Source organism: Sturnira hondurensis, unplaced genomic scaffold (assembly GCF_014824575.4).
Source record: "Sturnira hondurensis isolate 20B ecotype Veracruz unplaced genomic scaffold, ASM1482457v3 Scaffold0002638, whole genome shotgun sequence".
Classification (NCBI taxonomy): domain Eukaryota; kingdom Metazoa; phylum Chordata; class Mammalia; order Chiroptera; family Phyllostomidae; genus Sturnira; species Sturnira hondurensis.
Window position 1 is genome coordinate 3,320,770 of NW_028075269.1, and position 16,999 is coordinate 3,337,768.

General features: G+C 35.1%; 1 protein-coding gene across 7 annotated transcripts in view; it reads left to right on the forward strand.

Moving 5' to 3' along the window:
- GAS2 (growth arrest specific 2) overlaps positions 1 to 16,999 on the forward strand; it is a 119,875-nt gene that overhangs the window by 34,892 nt on the left and 67,984 nt on the right. For all 7 annotated transcript variants that reach the window (XM_037040399.1, XM_037040396.1, XM_037040397.1 and 4 more), the window contains exon 4: positions 6,788 to 6,929. In XM_037040399.1, the coding sequence (XP_036896294.1) occupies positions 6,788 to 6,929 (142 nt within the window). The remainder of the gene's footprint in view (positions 1 to 6,787; positions 6,930 to 16,999) is intronic.

The window sequence follows — 16,999 nt, forward strand, 5'->3', positions numbered from 1 at the left end:
AAATATATTGTGTAAAAGGAGATAAAGTTTTTCATCTACTCTTATGAGTTCTTCTGGCTGGTCTAATAATTCAGTTGACATGAGGCAGATTATCAGGAGAAAAGAACCAAGCTTACTTCCTATTTACATACAGGGGTTTTGTACGTATATGGAATCCAAGGACAAATTAGGCAGTTGAGACTTAGATAGCACTTTGAGCTGCGGGGAAAATGGTATGTGTGGTTTGGGACTTCAGAGGACAGGAAGGTAGTTCACAGGGAGATGGAAAAGGAAGTGTTGGGGAAATGTGTGCTGAGCCATCTTTAACAATGGAAACAGAGAGGACTTTGATCCAATGGGCCTTGCTGGGTACCTCCCTGTCTATCACACCTAGTTCATCTCAAACTATAGTTGTCTGTGATGATAGCTGATAGCTCCCTTTTTAGAGCAGGTCCTCTATCTGAATTCTTTTAGGCAGTAGCAGGGGAAGGTCAAAGATTTTTCCTGACTGTTTTGTTTCTTAACAATAACCAGCTTAAAATAGCCAATATCCCCAAAGTCAGAATTCGGGTTGGCAAATTCTGTTTCCCCTCGATATATTGGAGGAAGAAAGGCGTGCAGAGGTCCATTTTGAATTACATTCTAGTGAGACAAATTGCTTCTGTACTAAATTGTAGCTCCATTTATCTGAGGCGTGAGGTGCTAACTGCAGAGTCCCCAACAGAAGTTGATGGTACCCAAAAGAATTTTCCCCCTACTTTTAATTTTAATAAGTTTAATTATAAAGAATATGTTTTCATCCTTCCTAAAGTCACTTAGCAGTTACATTTAGATATCTCGATGCTGTGAATGTTCAATGAAATAATTTTATTGAATTTTGTTCAATAAAACTGAAAGTAGTAAGGGGATGGAAACATTGATTCTCTCATGGAAAATGTGACTCTATTGACTGCGCATTTAAACAGTACGTTCTGTGTGCCCTCTGGAAAAGGAAATATGTTAGTTCTTGGCATTTTCCATGTCTTCTTTTTTATATCTCTTCTGTTTTATATCTGAAATAACTAAAACATCAAGGGGAGTAGTTTGCTTCAAGCTTTTGCAAGGAACAGAATGTTTTAAACTACTAGTATTAAGTTTTCAGTTTACTGCATACAGAGAGGTAAATACAGCTTTGTCTTCTAGTTGGAGACAGACGAGAGAGAATATGTAATTCTTCATTTTAACGTTACCTGGGCAAAAAGTGGTAACAAATCGAATGCTGATATATATTAAATTTCAGACATTGGTGAGTCCTCTGGAACAATTAGAATTGTATGGGTATAAGAGTCTAAATGATTTGATTTTAACTGCATGAGTTCATTATTTTCATGGAAAATTTGTAGGTACTATTGGAAAATGGAGATACTATAACTACCTAATGAATGGTATGTAATTCATGATACCATTTTCTTGCAAATTAACGAGGATAATCTTTATGGAAGTAAGTTTTGTGTGCCTAGAGTATGGTGGGCCTTCACAGTGTTATTCCATTTTTCCTCCACCCTCCATATAATTCAGAAGACAGTGTCAGTAATGCCTGTATGTAAAGCACTGTATTTGGCGCTGTTGCTGTATAAAGAAGGTACTGTTCTCTAGGAGTACTTTATTGTAGGTATTATAAATAGAACTAGTCACTCGTGCCCTTTGGAAGCTGTAGTGCCTATGGCACCATAACTAAGACACTGCAGTATGTAAGTACTCTTTGTGAATGACCAGCACAGTTCGTATCTCAGTAACTACTATATAGAGGGAAACTATTGGAATTTGAGGGGAGTTAGAGACCTGGAGATGATATTAGTTAGAGGAAATCTAGTGAAGTGGTCGAATATTGGACTCTCTTAACCTTCAATAAATGGCTTTACTTTCCTTATTATGAATGTACTATCTAATATGATAGCCACAAGTCACATTTGTCTATAAATTGAGTAAAATGAAATAAAGTTAAAAAATTAGTCTCCAGTCACACTCACCACAGTTCAGGTGCTCAATAGCCATATGTCAATATAATGGATAATATAGATATAGAACATTTCTATTATTAAAGAACGTTCTGTTGGAAAACTGCTCTAGAGGTAAGATTCAAGTTTAGCATGAAGTTACAAGTTGTTTGCCAATCTTTTTATGAGTTCTTATACCCATAAGAAAAAATGAAATGCTTGCAAGAAAATATGAAAAAGGAAATTATAGGCAATTTAGCATATTTTACTTGAATTGATGACAACAATAATAAAAAACCTTTACTGAATAGTTCTACACTTCATTTATATTATTTAATCACACTTATATATGCATGGTCAAAGGAATGCATTATTTTCTATGTTCATTAAATAGAAGAGGAGATTGAGACACAGGAACATTAAGTAATTTACCCAAAAGTATCATTGCAAGAAGGTGATATAGCTGAGTTTGAACTCAGGTAATTGGACTCCAAAGGCCTAGCAGGTGCTTAAATAGTAATGAATTAGATTAAAAGCCTTTAGAATTCTTTTTAATTGCAACCTAACTTGATTGTTGCCTGAGGGAATGGAGAAGACATTTGTGGAATTCAAACCTTTCTCTTGTATGTTATTTATCCAGTTTATAAGTATTTCAGGGCCCTTGAGTCCATCTCTGGGGTTGTTTCTGTTGAGGCATGAAAGGATAAACGTCAGACTCTTGGTATTAGAGGAGTGAATATGCATCCTATTGACTACTTGCACATGGTGCCAGTAGTTTATTAGCAGTTATTTCTCATTTGCGATCACAAATATTGAATTCCATACCATGGAGGCTAGCATGCAGTAGCATGACCCTTGCTAGCATGTAAGTGAGCCTCAAGTTCTATCCAGTCCCAGTTCAGCTCATTGTTCCCTGCTCATTGTTCTGTATTCAGTAATTTTCAGAAATAGTTGGAGGGTGTTACTGACATGTTTCAGTTAAGTATTTCTTAATTTGTGGGAAGCATTTGTGTATAATTATACTATGAATTTAGTGCATTTTAAAGGCCCTAGAAACATACTTCTTGAGAAAGTTAAAAAGTCTAATGCAACCTTTGTTTCTGCTATCATGTGGATTATGATCTGGTTTGAAGGGCCCAGTGAAGCCATCCATTCATGCATTCATCAGTCAGGTTTGGAGGACATAGCATATAACAGCCTTGTCTGTAAAAACCAGCAAAATGGTATGTAATTAAATACTGTAGGAGTTCTTTAGAGAATTGAGCAGTGAAGGAGAATTACTATGGAAGGTATATCCGATGAGCTGTGTGTGGAACTTCTCTGTTGAATCCCCACTCTGGAGATCCGAAGCGTTCCTTTCTGTATCTGTGATCGGTTTTCAGCTATTCAAGTATATACTTCCATGATGACTCAGGGCAGGCAGTTCTATATTCGAATTCTCTTCTTCAAGATTTCCTTGGCAAGGTAAAAGTTGATTTTATTCATTATTTCAGTTTGTTTTTATTTTATTGATTAATATTAAAGAAGATTCAGAACTGGCTTCTTTCAGGATTTTCATGAGAACCTAGGGAAATGAACAATTTTAAAAAGTCATAGAACTGGAAGAGGTATAATTGCTAAGGTTTTCAGAACTTCATAAATATTTTTGTATCAAATGTGTCAAAATATTTTTTAAGTTCCAAAGGGAATGCGTGCTGGGATTATTAAATTTAATTCAAGTGAAATCAGACTTCTGCCTTAAGACTCTTAGTTAAAAATGGCATGTCAGTCTGGGGAGACCCTGAACCATTTGCTTTCTGGTTGGTGTGCAGTCAGGGAGAAGACTGAATCCTATAAACCACGTGATGCTGCTCTCAGCCAATGAGCAGAGATCCTCCGCTAGGTTGTTTGTGGTGGTCTTTATAGGCGCTGTGTGTAAGGGTTCGTTAGTCATTTGAACTAATGCAACTGACTTTTAGAAAATTTAACCAAGTAAAGTATTTCATCTGGATGACGATTGGAAGCTTCCTTTCACACCGCTTATCGTTTCTACTCTTCAGCTGAATGGAAGCACTAAATCTAACTGCTCCAGGACAGAAACAAATACACCATAAATCATTTAAATGCGCAATTGTTAGATTAGTGTTGCTGATGTATTTCTCTGCACTGAGAATTTCCACATTATCAAGTATCACTAGCCAGCTTTCATTTTATTTGTCCCAAAATAAATTCCATGCCTTTCAATGTGAATGAATGTTAAATAAATACTTACATTCTGGTATATGATATGTAAATAACTTTGTAAGGATCACAGGCTTGTATGTAGGAAAAAAAACGCTAGTTTTATTTGTATACTCAGTGCTTATCCTTGTAAATTCTTAAAGAGTTGGCTAAACAATGTGGGGACGGGCTTGTTGATCGTGGGTATTTTCTCAAAATGTGTCTCTTGGTGGATTAAGTGGTGAATCAATCTGTAGCCTCTTTCATGCAATATGGATATTGTATCCCTTGTGACATACAAATCGTGCTCCTCGTGACCTTTAGCATGCCTTAGCTACATCAAATATTGTATAGTTCCTTGGTTATAGTTCTGGTATGCAAGTTCGTTTGTCCCTATGCAGTGGCTTCATAAGCTCTTTTCTTGCCAACCCAGGGACTGAAGTGGTAGATCTTAAAATAACTCAGTGTTTAGATCTATTTATGTTCTTAAAGATGATCTTTGCCTTATTCACATCATAAAAAAGCATTATAGTCACCTCTTTGGAGAGTTTGTTTAAAAAATATACTTTTTAATGTTTTGGCTGACATTATTTATTTTGTCTATTTAATATAAAAGTATTGGAAAGTCACTCAAAGCCCTACAGTTTATTTTGAATTATGTAAAAGAAGAAGTAAATGATCCTCTAGGTATCAGTGACCTTCCTCAAATATAATTACTATTGATGCATGTTCTTTCTGAGTTTTCTAATTAACATTATATAAATAAATATAATACTCATTTATATACAATTTAATTTCATGTATGTCCATCCATGTTGTGTGAATTTATACACATACATATAGCAGTATGTATGTGTATATACACACATCACAAAATAAAATTGTGAGATGTTTATGTATGTGTGTATATGTGTGTATATATATTATATATATGTTGACAAATTACTGTTTCTGCTTAAGAATATATAATGAACATTTTTATGGTTTGATACATATACATTTATCTTACTTTTAAAAACAGGTTGCATAGAGTTAGTTGTATTTGTCTTGTTCAGTCACTGTAGTGACAAATATACATATATTTCTAAGCAGTAATACTATTATATCTGTAGGATATATTATTGAAGATGAATTGCTAGCTTTAAAGATATATGTATTTTAATTTTAATGAATACCATTTGGTGTTAATGAATATTTTATAAAAGAGATATTATACTATGTTATTTCTGGTTGTCTTTACAATTCCTATAAGAAAGTATTTCTCTGAAGACCATCACTTAATCAAGGAGGTTAAAGGGGTATTGCTATATAGGTAACCCCCTTTTTACATATATACATATCAATAGCACCTAAATGTATCTCTGCAGCTATTTGTGTATTCATGCAAAAATTTCAATTATGTAGACCCTAAATCAAATTTAGTCAGCAAACAAAGAGTTGGGAGACAGATCAACACGACCTCTAAATGATATAGGAAGTGAGTGTTCTAGTTGTCTTGCCATAAAATCTGTGCTCATGAAGAAGTCTAGTAGTAGTGATGTTAGCAGAACTCCCTCAGTCCACTAATGGAAGACTATTTCATTTTTATAACCATCCTTATATATCGACTCAACAATCCACAACATGTGGTTGCATTTGGTGGTTCACAGTGAAAAGAGGAAACAGCCTATCTATGAATGTAAATCACAAAATACTTTTCTCTTGATCTTTTTTCTCTTCGAGACAAAGCTCTGTGTAGCCCAGATCACCCGAATTCAAGGCTCAGTCTTTCATGTAGAGTAGCATTGTATGATTTCATGGAATGATATGGAACCTGGTTATGGTCTCTTTTTAAAAAACCCCACACAACTCTTTATAACACTTGGTATGGTGCCAAAGATTTCCTGGCTAAAATTAAGAGAAACTGTTAACAGAAGAGTCTGCAGAGGTTCACACCCTCCCTCTCTTAAGCATTTTCTTATCCCAGAAGAGAGATGGTGCAGAACATACACAATATGTTTCAAGGTCAAATAGCAGAAATCTAACCAGAATGATTATTATATTATATAATATAACAATACCCTATGGTTGAAAAGAAAATAGTCTGGAAGAAAGATGGTAGAATGTTATTGTTAAAAGATTTTTCATATTTTTTCAGTGTTAGTGATAGAGATGTGATGTTACACAATTCTGCTGCTTTCTTTTTGACTTTATAGTTACTGTGTAACTTTTATAGCATGTAAATGTATGCACACAAAATGCAGGTGTGTGGTATATGTTATATATTCATATATCATATTTATGTCTCATTTTTTCATAGAAGAGAAATACATTTATAAATACCTTGTTCAAAATGATAGGCTACTGAGATGGAAGAGAGAAAAGAGGCCATCTGGGCCAGGGAAGGGATTGATGTTTCTTTACCACTAGGTACTAAAATGCCTGTTCACAGGCACCAATTTTTATCATCTCTGAGTGCCAGCTAAGTTTTATTTACCTTTCACTTCCTTTTCTAGAGTTCTTCATTAACCTATTCGTTCACATGAGGTCATCCCAAAGCATTGTGTTGAAAACATAAATGTATATTTAATATGTCACTGTAATGGCTTTGCCAGAATTCTCCCAGAGTGAGATTTCTTCTCCTTTTTTCCCAGAATCTGCCGCTGAAGAAGATTCCATGCAAGGCCAGTGCACCCTCAGGGTCCTTTTTTGCCCGAGACAACACAGCAAATTTCTTATCCTGGTGCCGAGATTTAGGGGTTGATGAAACGTGTCTCTTTGAATCAGAAGGCTTGGGTATGTATTTTATTCAGAATATTAACTGATAAAATATTTAAATTATTGTCTTTGTCAGTACAACTATCAAAACTAACTTTTTGTGTGATATCATTTCACAGATTAACTTTTAAAAGTTTGTAGTTTGTTGTAAATGAGTTTTTGAAGATAGAAAAAATCCATCTTCTGTTACCATTGGTTGTCTTGTGGGTAAAGAATAGGAACAAAATAGCACAATTAGTTTTGATATAAAATCAGGTAAAAACAACACAAAAGGGGAAATATTTGGAAAACATGGGGTTTAGTTTCACCACCAGGCTCTATCTACCTTGAGTTAGGAAGGTGTTAGCTCTGTAGGATCCATGAGAGCACTATTGTCTTTCCACTTGTACAAAGGTATGAAAATGTCATTTCCCATATGTGTTCTCTGTTGAAACTTGATTAATTTTTAGTGAGTTAAAAATCAGTCAAGCAAACATGAAATTGGAGTAGTTAAAGATGGTGAAATAAAAGACAGACACCTTAGTGCCCAGGCCTACTCAGATAATTTTGGTTTTTTTGGTCTCCTTTTGTTTTGTGATAGAATTTTTCCAAATCTGCTTCCAGACCATAGAATGAGCTTTTGTGTTTCTTTGGGACAAAACATACAGTATTTGGTGTTTTGACATTATTCATGAAGTAGAACTGAGTGAAGAAAGGGGACATGTTATGGGGGGAAGCTTTTGTTTTTTGCTTTAAGAAGTCAAGTCACAACATCACATAACACCAAATACTAACGTGAAAGTAAGCTGAGCATCATTCAGAGAGAACAAGTGCGGTAGTGCCTTGGTACTTGTCGTTGATTCATTCTGGAACTTGTGACGAGTGCCGAAACTGACCAGTAATGAACTAGCATGAGACTGACATGTCAACCTCTGCTTCATCATGAGAGAGGGGCACTAGTGGCAAGCAAGCAATGAATGATAAAACATTTTTTAAATTTTTTGTAGTTGTTCTATTACAGTCGTCCCAATATTTCCCCCTTTGCAATGCATCCTCCACCCAGCCCACCCCTTGCCCCAGTACCACAGTCCATCCCCACACTGTAGTACATGCCCATGGGTCATTCATACATGCCCTTTGACTAGTTCCTTCCCCTTCTTTCCACCGTTATCCCTTTACCTCCTTCCCTCTGGCCGCTGTCAGTCTGTTCAGATGAAACATTTTTTTCTCATCAAAATGCAACAAGCACAGGGTTTGACAAGTTCTGAAACGGACAGAACTCATCAGTTTGAGGTGTGACTGCATACAGATTGCCCTGCAGACGTCAGCTTCCCTGTGCCTCTGGGTTCACAAAGCAATATTCCCCTGTTGAACCTAGGAAATTGATGGTAACAGCTAAAACCTTGGTGGTCATCATGTTTCTGAGAATTAACTCAGCAGAAAAGAAAAATATGTAAATTTAGACTAGGAGAACTTTTTATACCTGAAAGAAAAAATAAACCAGAATAACTGCGTAATAGCATACCATGTTGAATAGTGTGTTCATTGGATGTTAATTATGTGAATGGACTTTGACTATTCTTACCATTTCCTTGGATTAAAGCAAAACAACTTTGGTGGAAGATGTGTGTATACCTCTTTTTAAGTCCAGTATTAATTTAACAGATAGATTTTAACTTTTAGGTTAATAGGAAACTCTGTGAATGGATGGAGGATTATAAGAAGGGAGTGTGAAAAAATATACTAGAAAGTTCTAGTGTATATTAATTTATGTATAGCTTTATGATCATGTCTTAGGAGTAGACTCCCCATGTATGGAAAAATAACATCAGGATTTAAAATCCTGGGTGCCTCTCCATTCCTGAAAATCTGCCAGTTGGGGAAACTGCTTGGTTGTTTATTAATTTGTTCATTGTACAGATTTTCCCTAAAGAAGCACTTTTCAGTGACTATAGGCCAAGTACATTACTAACCATGAATATGAATGTGATCTTGTCTCAACTTTTTCACTGTCCATGAGCTCTTTTGTCACTTGAATCAATAAAACTTACAGTTGGAATCAAAGAAGAGTCAATCTAGTAAGAATTTTTTTCTAGAGTAAATGTCACCATAGTCTAAGGTCTTAATGAGAATTAAATGCATATTATTTACCTTGGTGGCATTTTAAAGTCCCATTCAGATAGTAAGACATTTTATCTTGCAACAGTAAAGCATAAAGCAATGTACTTAGTAATGGTTGTGGTGTGTAAATACGTGCTCTGCAGCATCTAAAATTATATCAGGAAGAATTGTGAAGATGGCCTAGTTCTTCACCCTCTTTGACAAAATCTCCCTGACTTAAAAAAAATCCAGGAGAATTTAAATATGATAACTATTAAGTATTTTGTTAAAATATCTTTGATTTTGATTATCTTGTGTGTTATGCATTTACATATCCATGAAAGTATAATAAGAGCAAGTTCTCAAGGCTATCAAAATGAAAATATTATTTCAACCTTTTAAGTACAAAATTAAAGCAAGTAGACATTCTCATTTGCTGCTTAATGAAAAGATAAATTTGAAATTTCTGCTTCTCAGACTAGGACATGAGGTGATATATAATAGGCCCTGGGAGCTGGAGGAAGGGAGCCAATATTACAGCATTGACTTTAGGATTATTCAGAAAAAAGAAACAGCTGTGCCCATAGATGTTAATGAAAAGCGAGAGGAAGGACAATGAGAAATCCCATTTCCCCACTGGAACCCTTTCTCCTTGGGTTTTTCTTATTATTCACTGGAAGTGAGGAAGTGATTGAGCCGCTGCCGATGGCCTTGGAGTCTGTGCTTGCAGAATTGACTTTCTTGTAACAATAACACTGTGTCCTCTGCTCGATGTCTTTTCACACCTCACTTTTGAAAGGGAATTTAGGGCAAGGTTTTTTTCCCCTTTTTTTCTACCTCAAGATTTCATTTCAGTAGCACAGGAGATGAAGAGCATCCTTTGTGTCCTAGTGTTTTGAATAGCACATAAAATGAAAAGATGCCCTGATGAAGGGGAAAATCTGTTTGAGTGAATGATAAAGTAGATCACTGTGCCGAGTGCGTATCAAGAGCCTTCTGTCTCCGGCTGTTCAGAGGTCTCTGCCCGCATAAAGCGTTCTTATCTTTGTGGCAACTGATATGCTCCCCTCGGTGGCCGCGCTTTTTGTATGATTATTTGTGAGAGGATCTTGATTCACAACTCACCCAATCTGTTCTATTTCCACAACAGCTAATGACAAGAAACCTCAGTGGGTGGGGAAGGCACGCCAGGGGTGAACTGGGGAGTACGGACAGCAGCTTATTCCGTACGCCTCTCTCATGCTTCTTGTCTTTTTGATTCTTGGCAGATAACTTTCTATGCCGCATGACACAATCACATACGGAGTATAACCTGCACTTTATTTTCTATGGCATTCTTGATCATTTTTCCTCCGTGAAATGTCAGTTCTTAGATCGTAAGTCCACTGCTGTCTTGAAGTATTTCCAAAATGAGCCCATGTAGAAAAATGGACAATGGTCATAAACAGCCTATTCATAAAATACTTACAAAAATATAATAAAGATCAAAAAGTGTTAGACACATTAGTAATATGTAAGTGTAACTGAAACTATGAAAATCAGCAAAGATGAAGACAACTTTATGTTTAGTGTTGATTGCCTAGGAAAATAGGATATTCTCTATTTTATTGAAGAAAATTGGAAATTGGCATGTCTCTTTTGAAGGGCGATCTGACATTACGTATCAGGGACTTCAGAAGTGCTCATATCCTCTTACCAACTTTTTCTACTTCTACAAGTTTTTATCCAAAGGAAATACTTAGAGATAGGCATCAGAATGTCCACTGAAACATTTTTATAATAGTGAAAGATACAGAAATGAACCAAATCTATGACATTTGGTGATAGCCTAAACAAATTGCACATTATCCAGAGACACCAACCAAAGATGATACCCTTGAGACTGTAAGGACATGGGGAACTTACAATATACTTTGAAGCATAATGTCTCACATTTATATCTAGTAAATAATAAGAAGTCGTATTTAAAATCTGAAAGAAAGATAAACAGTATTTGGGTTATAAATGATATCATTTTCTTCTTCGATTATTAATTGAGGAAATCTAGACTCTAAACAAATATGGCATATAATCTGAACCATGGACAATAAATTTTATATCAAGATACACCTTGAACCAATTTGCATAGAAAACTATTTATGGACATAAAATTTGTTTATCAGTACATTATAAGGGCTGTTTTGCATTATTGGAGGTTAATGAACATTTCAAGTGATTGTAGACTTTTATACTGCTATGAGAACAGAGGTGTAAATCTTTGTGTGTTTGTTCTTTGCGGCATACTTGAACTTTAAGATTTTACATGTAATGCTCACCTACAACCCCAGTTGTTCAAACCATGCTGACATATAAGTGACTGCAGGAGATTTTATTTTTCATATCTCTGATTTAGGAACAATTGGTTTCATGGGTTCCTTTAAAGTAGTTAGGATTATGCTTCAGGTTAAAAAAGATGAACATGAATGGTTTCTTGAATTTAGAAGTATATAGTCTATTGATCTAAAAATAATATATTCCTCCAATAATTATTTTAAAAGAAATTAACTTTATTTTTAATTATAGACTAAAGAAAAAATGTATTTAGGAGGGTGTAGGTGTGAAAGCATTTTCTGATTTTAGTTTGGCAGAGATGTGAAAGTTATTAAGCTATACTAATTATCATTCTTCCTTACAGTAAAGGAAATATTTTTTTGAAGATTAAATGCTTCAACTACCTTTTAAAAAATAATGCTGAATATTTTGATATGGCTCATTTTTATTATTTAAAATAAGACCAGAATTGTATGATTTATTTTCAAACTTAATAAGTTTTAAGTCCTAAAATTAATGTTCTTCAATGATTTTTATAATATATTTTAAGTAATAAACTAAAATAAGTTGTATTCTTATGTGGGGGGATTTATGTTTTGTAATTTACCTTAGCACACTAATGAGAAATTGTCATGTTGGTTTAATTTCTTTCTTCAGAGACTTGTTTATTTTGCATTATTTGTATGCATTCTAGTGAGCTGGGAGGTTGGGAGGAGGGAGGGTGGGCGGAAATGCTTTAAAAATGCGCAGGTTTTTGCTTTCTATAATTGTGTCAATATCATTATGTTATTGGATGATTATAGGATTTGGAGGCCAGTGACTATTCATCTATTTCTCTGAGAAAGAATCTACTCAGCAAGAAAAGGGTTTGCTCTCTGCTGTGCAAGCATGCGAATGTGTGTGGTTTGCTTTTTATTTTTCCGTGCTGTGTTTGTGTTTGCTGTGTGGCACTGTCTGCCTTCCAATGCATGACTCTGATGTGCAGTGTGACAAAGTCCTTTGTCCTATGGAACATTGCTCAAGCTCTCATCTACCTGCAGTGATGGTATGACGTTGCTGTGCAAGAATAGAAATGATTGTGTGTGGACTTTTAAACGCTGATTTCCATTTTATACTTTCATGTCACCTGTTGCATCAGAAAAAGAATCTGTGCCTGCCTTCCAGTGTTTGAGGAGTCATCTTCCATTGTTATTGCCCACACTGCAGACTGTAAGAGTAGTTCTGCAGAAAAAGCTACATTACTTTATTAGTATTACGTAGGCTAACAAGTTCAGGATACCCATTCAGCTCTGGGTTATTTCTAGTCACTTTAATTCTATCACAAGAATAATTTACTTCAGACTCTCAGTTTTTTTATACCTGTTTTTATAAAATACTATATTGGCATCTCTATTCACTTTCTACTTTTGACATCAGAAATTCTTTTAAAATTTAGCCATTTGCCCTGTGCCAAGTAAAGAAAAAAAACATAAGTGGGTACAGAATGGAATCTGATTGAAGGAATTAAATGTCTCCTGAAATCATAGGTGTATCAGGACCTGATGGAGTCAGGGTAGAATTAGTAAAGTAGACAGCTTTCTAACTTTTCCAGGATAAATTTTTTTGCTGTACAATATTTAATAATAAAAGTTATATGCTCAATAACAAGAGCTAAACAGTGTACATGTGCTACCATTTTTATTCTCCCCAAACCATCATTTACACATGAAAATACTGGGACCTAGAGAAATAAATAACTTGCCTAATGTTACATGGTTTCTCAATAGCCGAGCTAGGATTTTAATTCAGCACCATTTACAAAAAGTTACACTTTGAGTTAATTTTAGAAGTTCATATGATTATTTCAAGTAAAAGGAAAAATAAAATATAAAACAAATTAGAAAAGACTCTTGCCTCTTACTGCTATTCTGAATGATAGTGACTTGGCCCATTAAATTAGCGTAAGGTCTGGCCAGCTGCTGGAGAAAAAAGGGGCGCTAGTGTGCTGAGGCATTTTTCAATTTAGTGGCAAAGGCAATTAACTACATTTTATTCTATACAATACATCTTCCATTGTTTATGAGATTAGGAATGAACTCTATACTGCATGCAGTTATGTGAATGTTATATTCTCTTTTTAATGTGAATAGTTACGTGGAGAAATTTGGATACACCCACACTCAGAAGTAATGAGCTTGCACAATTCTTTCTTGTTGGCCTTTTCCTCTGCCCTCTAGCCTCCCTCAGGTCAGTTTTGAAGGCGCCTAAACTGCTCTGTCTTGTCTAATTGCCTCCTACCTTTAAGCTCAAAGATTTCTGCATCATCTTGCTGAGAGTCACATGATGGCTGGGAGCAGTTTATTACCATCCCTTCACTTTCTAAGGTGGCCTCTGGTTTTACCTTGTATATGTGAGCAGGAGAAATATGCTCATAATACTCAATGAAGGCTAGTTGGATTCATGAATTATTTCCCCTTTATTCACCAACATCACCTTAGTTGTCCTAAACATTTATAGAGCATATAGAGCATATTTTATAGAGCAAAGCACTTTTGAATAGTTTTCACAGAATGCAGGGGTGGGCAAAACTCAGTTTACAGTTGTTTCTATGAAAATACAGGTAATACAAGAACAAACTCTGTGTTTTACATCACAACTGTAAACTGACTTTTGCCCACTCCATAGACACAGAAATTATAACTGACATTTATCAAATAATCATAGCATTGTTTAATGCACTGCTTCTTAAACTTTGATGTACATTCTCAACACCTGGAGAGCTTGTTTAAGTGTGGATTCTGGTCAGTACGTCTGGGGTGGGGCCCAATATTTGCATTTTCGTCTAGCTCCCAGCTGATGCCAAGGTTGTTGGTCTGTGGACCACACTTAAATAGCAACATTTATTGTGTGCTTACCATATGCCATGTGCTGTTAGTCACAAAATTTCCTCAAAGGGAAGGTGAGATAACTGAGAGATGAGAAATTATATAGCCCGAACTAGAACACACTCCTCCGACTTCTGGTTTACATACCTGCAACTACACCACTCTCCCGACATCTTAGAACCCGCTCTCTGCTCTGGGAAGGTGAGCAACCACTATTTATGATATTTTCACAAATGATATTCAGCCAAATATATACTTTTTATGTTTTCTTTCTAAATATAAATCTTAAAACCAGTTTCCTTCAAGACCAACATGAGTGCTGTAGTTCTAGTGTATAGAAAACTAAATGGGCAAGACAATTTTCGTGCTTTCATTTCTTTGCTCATCCGTTAAAACAATATATTTAGCAATATCCTGCATTTATGGTTCGGTGCATTTCATCCTTGCAGATTCTGTGACATTGAAACTCTACCCTTTGCTTTAGTGGAAGACCTCGTTTTCTATTCCTGGAGCTAGCAGCATTCTGTGTGACATTTGATGCCCATGAGATTTTTATAGAATCTAGGTTATAAGATTGAGTCTCCAGCCACATATGTTTGAATAGGGATCTGTGTCACCACTCCCAGAGGCTCTCCGCATTATGCGTTGCTTTGAAATGGTTTTGATTATTTAAAAAGAAGCCTCCAGTGATAAGACCTTTTGCAAAATAATCACCACGAATTATAGAGCTTTTTATTTGTTTTAAAGAGGATTCGTTCAGAGGAAAGAAAGCACTAGCGATCCCCTTTACTACCCTTAACTCAGAGAGAAAGACCACACTGATGTTACCATGATAAAGGGAAAATATCTTTTCTATTGTAAACTTTAGTGAAAGTAAAAGATTTTTCATATCTTTGAAATGACAAATCAGTAAATGTGTTTAAAGTGAGTAGCATATATCATTCCATACAAAGGCTCTAGTTCAAATGCAGTATGCTAAAAGTTGCCTTCCTAATCATTCTGACAAAAACATGCATTTAGTTATTTAATCTTCTAAAATACATAATACATACATAATTCATTTTGATACTTTACTGGAAATAGACTCATCTAAATATGTTATTCTCAGGGATGGAGGGAAATTAACAGAAAGGTGTTAGTGTTTCACGAAATGAGATGTCCCGATGTAATTGCTGCTGAAACTTTACTCTCAGCACAAAGCCATGGCAGCCATAGGGTATTTGTTCTGTATATGTCTGTGTATGCTGGCCAAATGGACTGACTTACCTTTAAACTTGATTAAATTTAGAACTTGCTGTCTCTGATATAATATAAATGATAAAATATTCAAATACAATAGGGCCAGTCTAAATTATACAAATTACCAACACTAATACTTGTTTATTCTAACATTTCTTCCAGTGCTGAGCAGAGTGACTAACACGATAGATGCACCAAAAAAAATGTGTATAGGAAAAAAAGTGAATTAATGTTGACTAAGTTAAACAGAGATGATCTTCAAGTAAACAATTTATAACGATAAATATAAAACAATAAAGAAAGCTTACCTTGGACAAATCTTTCCTAGGTGCCACACACTGTGCCCATAAGAACAATAAGTGGGTTTTTTTGTGATCTTCAGAAGAATATTGTGTAGCACACACTATTTTTCCCTCAGAAAACAGACTTTATGAAATGGCATCCCCAGATAGCACAGCTAGGAAGTGTTGGAGCTCGCAGTCTCCCGCACCACAGCACACTTTCCATCTATTAACTTTGGATTCGTGTTCGCTTTGCCGCAAAGCAAGTAATCTCATAGGTGTAATGCAGGTACTACTTTAAAACGATTGAATTTAATCTGATAGCAATAAGGTAAGAGGGTTTGTTTTTATAATTAAATAAAACTTTGCATAATTAGTATCTTGACTTTTCTAAAAATGCTAGGTGAGATTTTACTCTTTGTTCTGTTTATTCATTGCCACAGTCACTGTCAACACCACATAATTTTTATCATCCTCAGTACTATGAGGTATTGTACTTATGGCGTAATTACTCTGTTCTAGATGTTGTACACCTCTACAGATTTACCTTATTTATTGCTTAGTAGCCATCAAACACTGATTTTGGGGGGTTCTTATGGGCCAGGCATATGTGCTTAATATTTAAAAAGTCATTGACATGTGAGACAATATTATAGGTGTGTTTTCAAGCAATTTTAGCGCTTTATAAAAGATAATGTTTCCAAAAATACTGGAAAGTAAAACCTTATGTTTCTATCAGCATTTTCCTAAGGAACAATACTGAGGAAGATGTTTATTTGTCTTAAATTTTATAGACTGATTCTGTTAAAGATATAAATGAAGATTCATGCAATTATTTCTCAGTTTGCTAAACTAAATTTCTAATCCATCCAATGGTAGATTTGATATTTGAGTCTGGGCATACAAAAGCTGTTTTAAATTAGTAGTTCTATTGAAAAAACAATGAAATACACAATAGTGAAGCATTCCACATATCACATTGTCTTTCATACATCACCCACATTGTTGTTTTCCTTCAAAATGATTTTTATTTTCCATAAAATTTATCTGTTTACTTCCAATGCTTATATAGTCCTCAGAATATGTACAACAAATTGGCTAAGGAATCATCATACTTGGGCCAGCTATTACTTTTTATAATTGGTTATGGACTTCACATTGACACAATTTGGTTGGTTCACCAAATTTTTCATATTTTTACATTTTTCTCATAAAGAAGTGCATGAGATTGTATCCAAAGCTGTTGGTGTTTTAACCACTTGCTTCACACAGCTTTCTTTCACTGAAGATGAGAGTATCAGGCAGGACCTTAAAA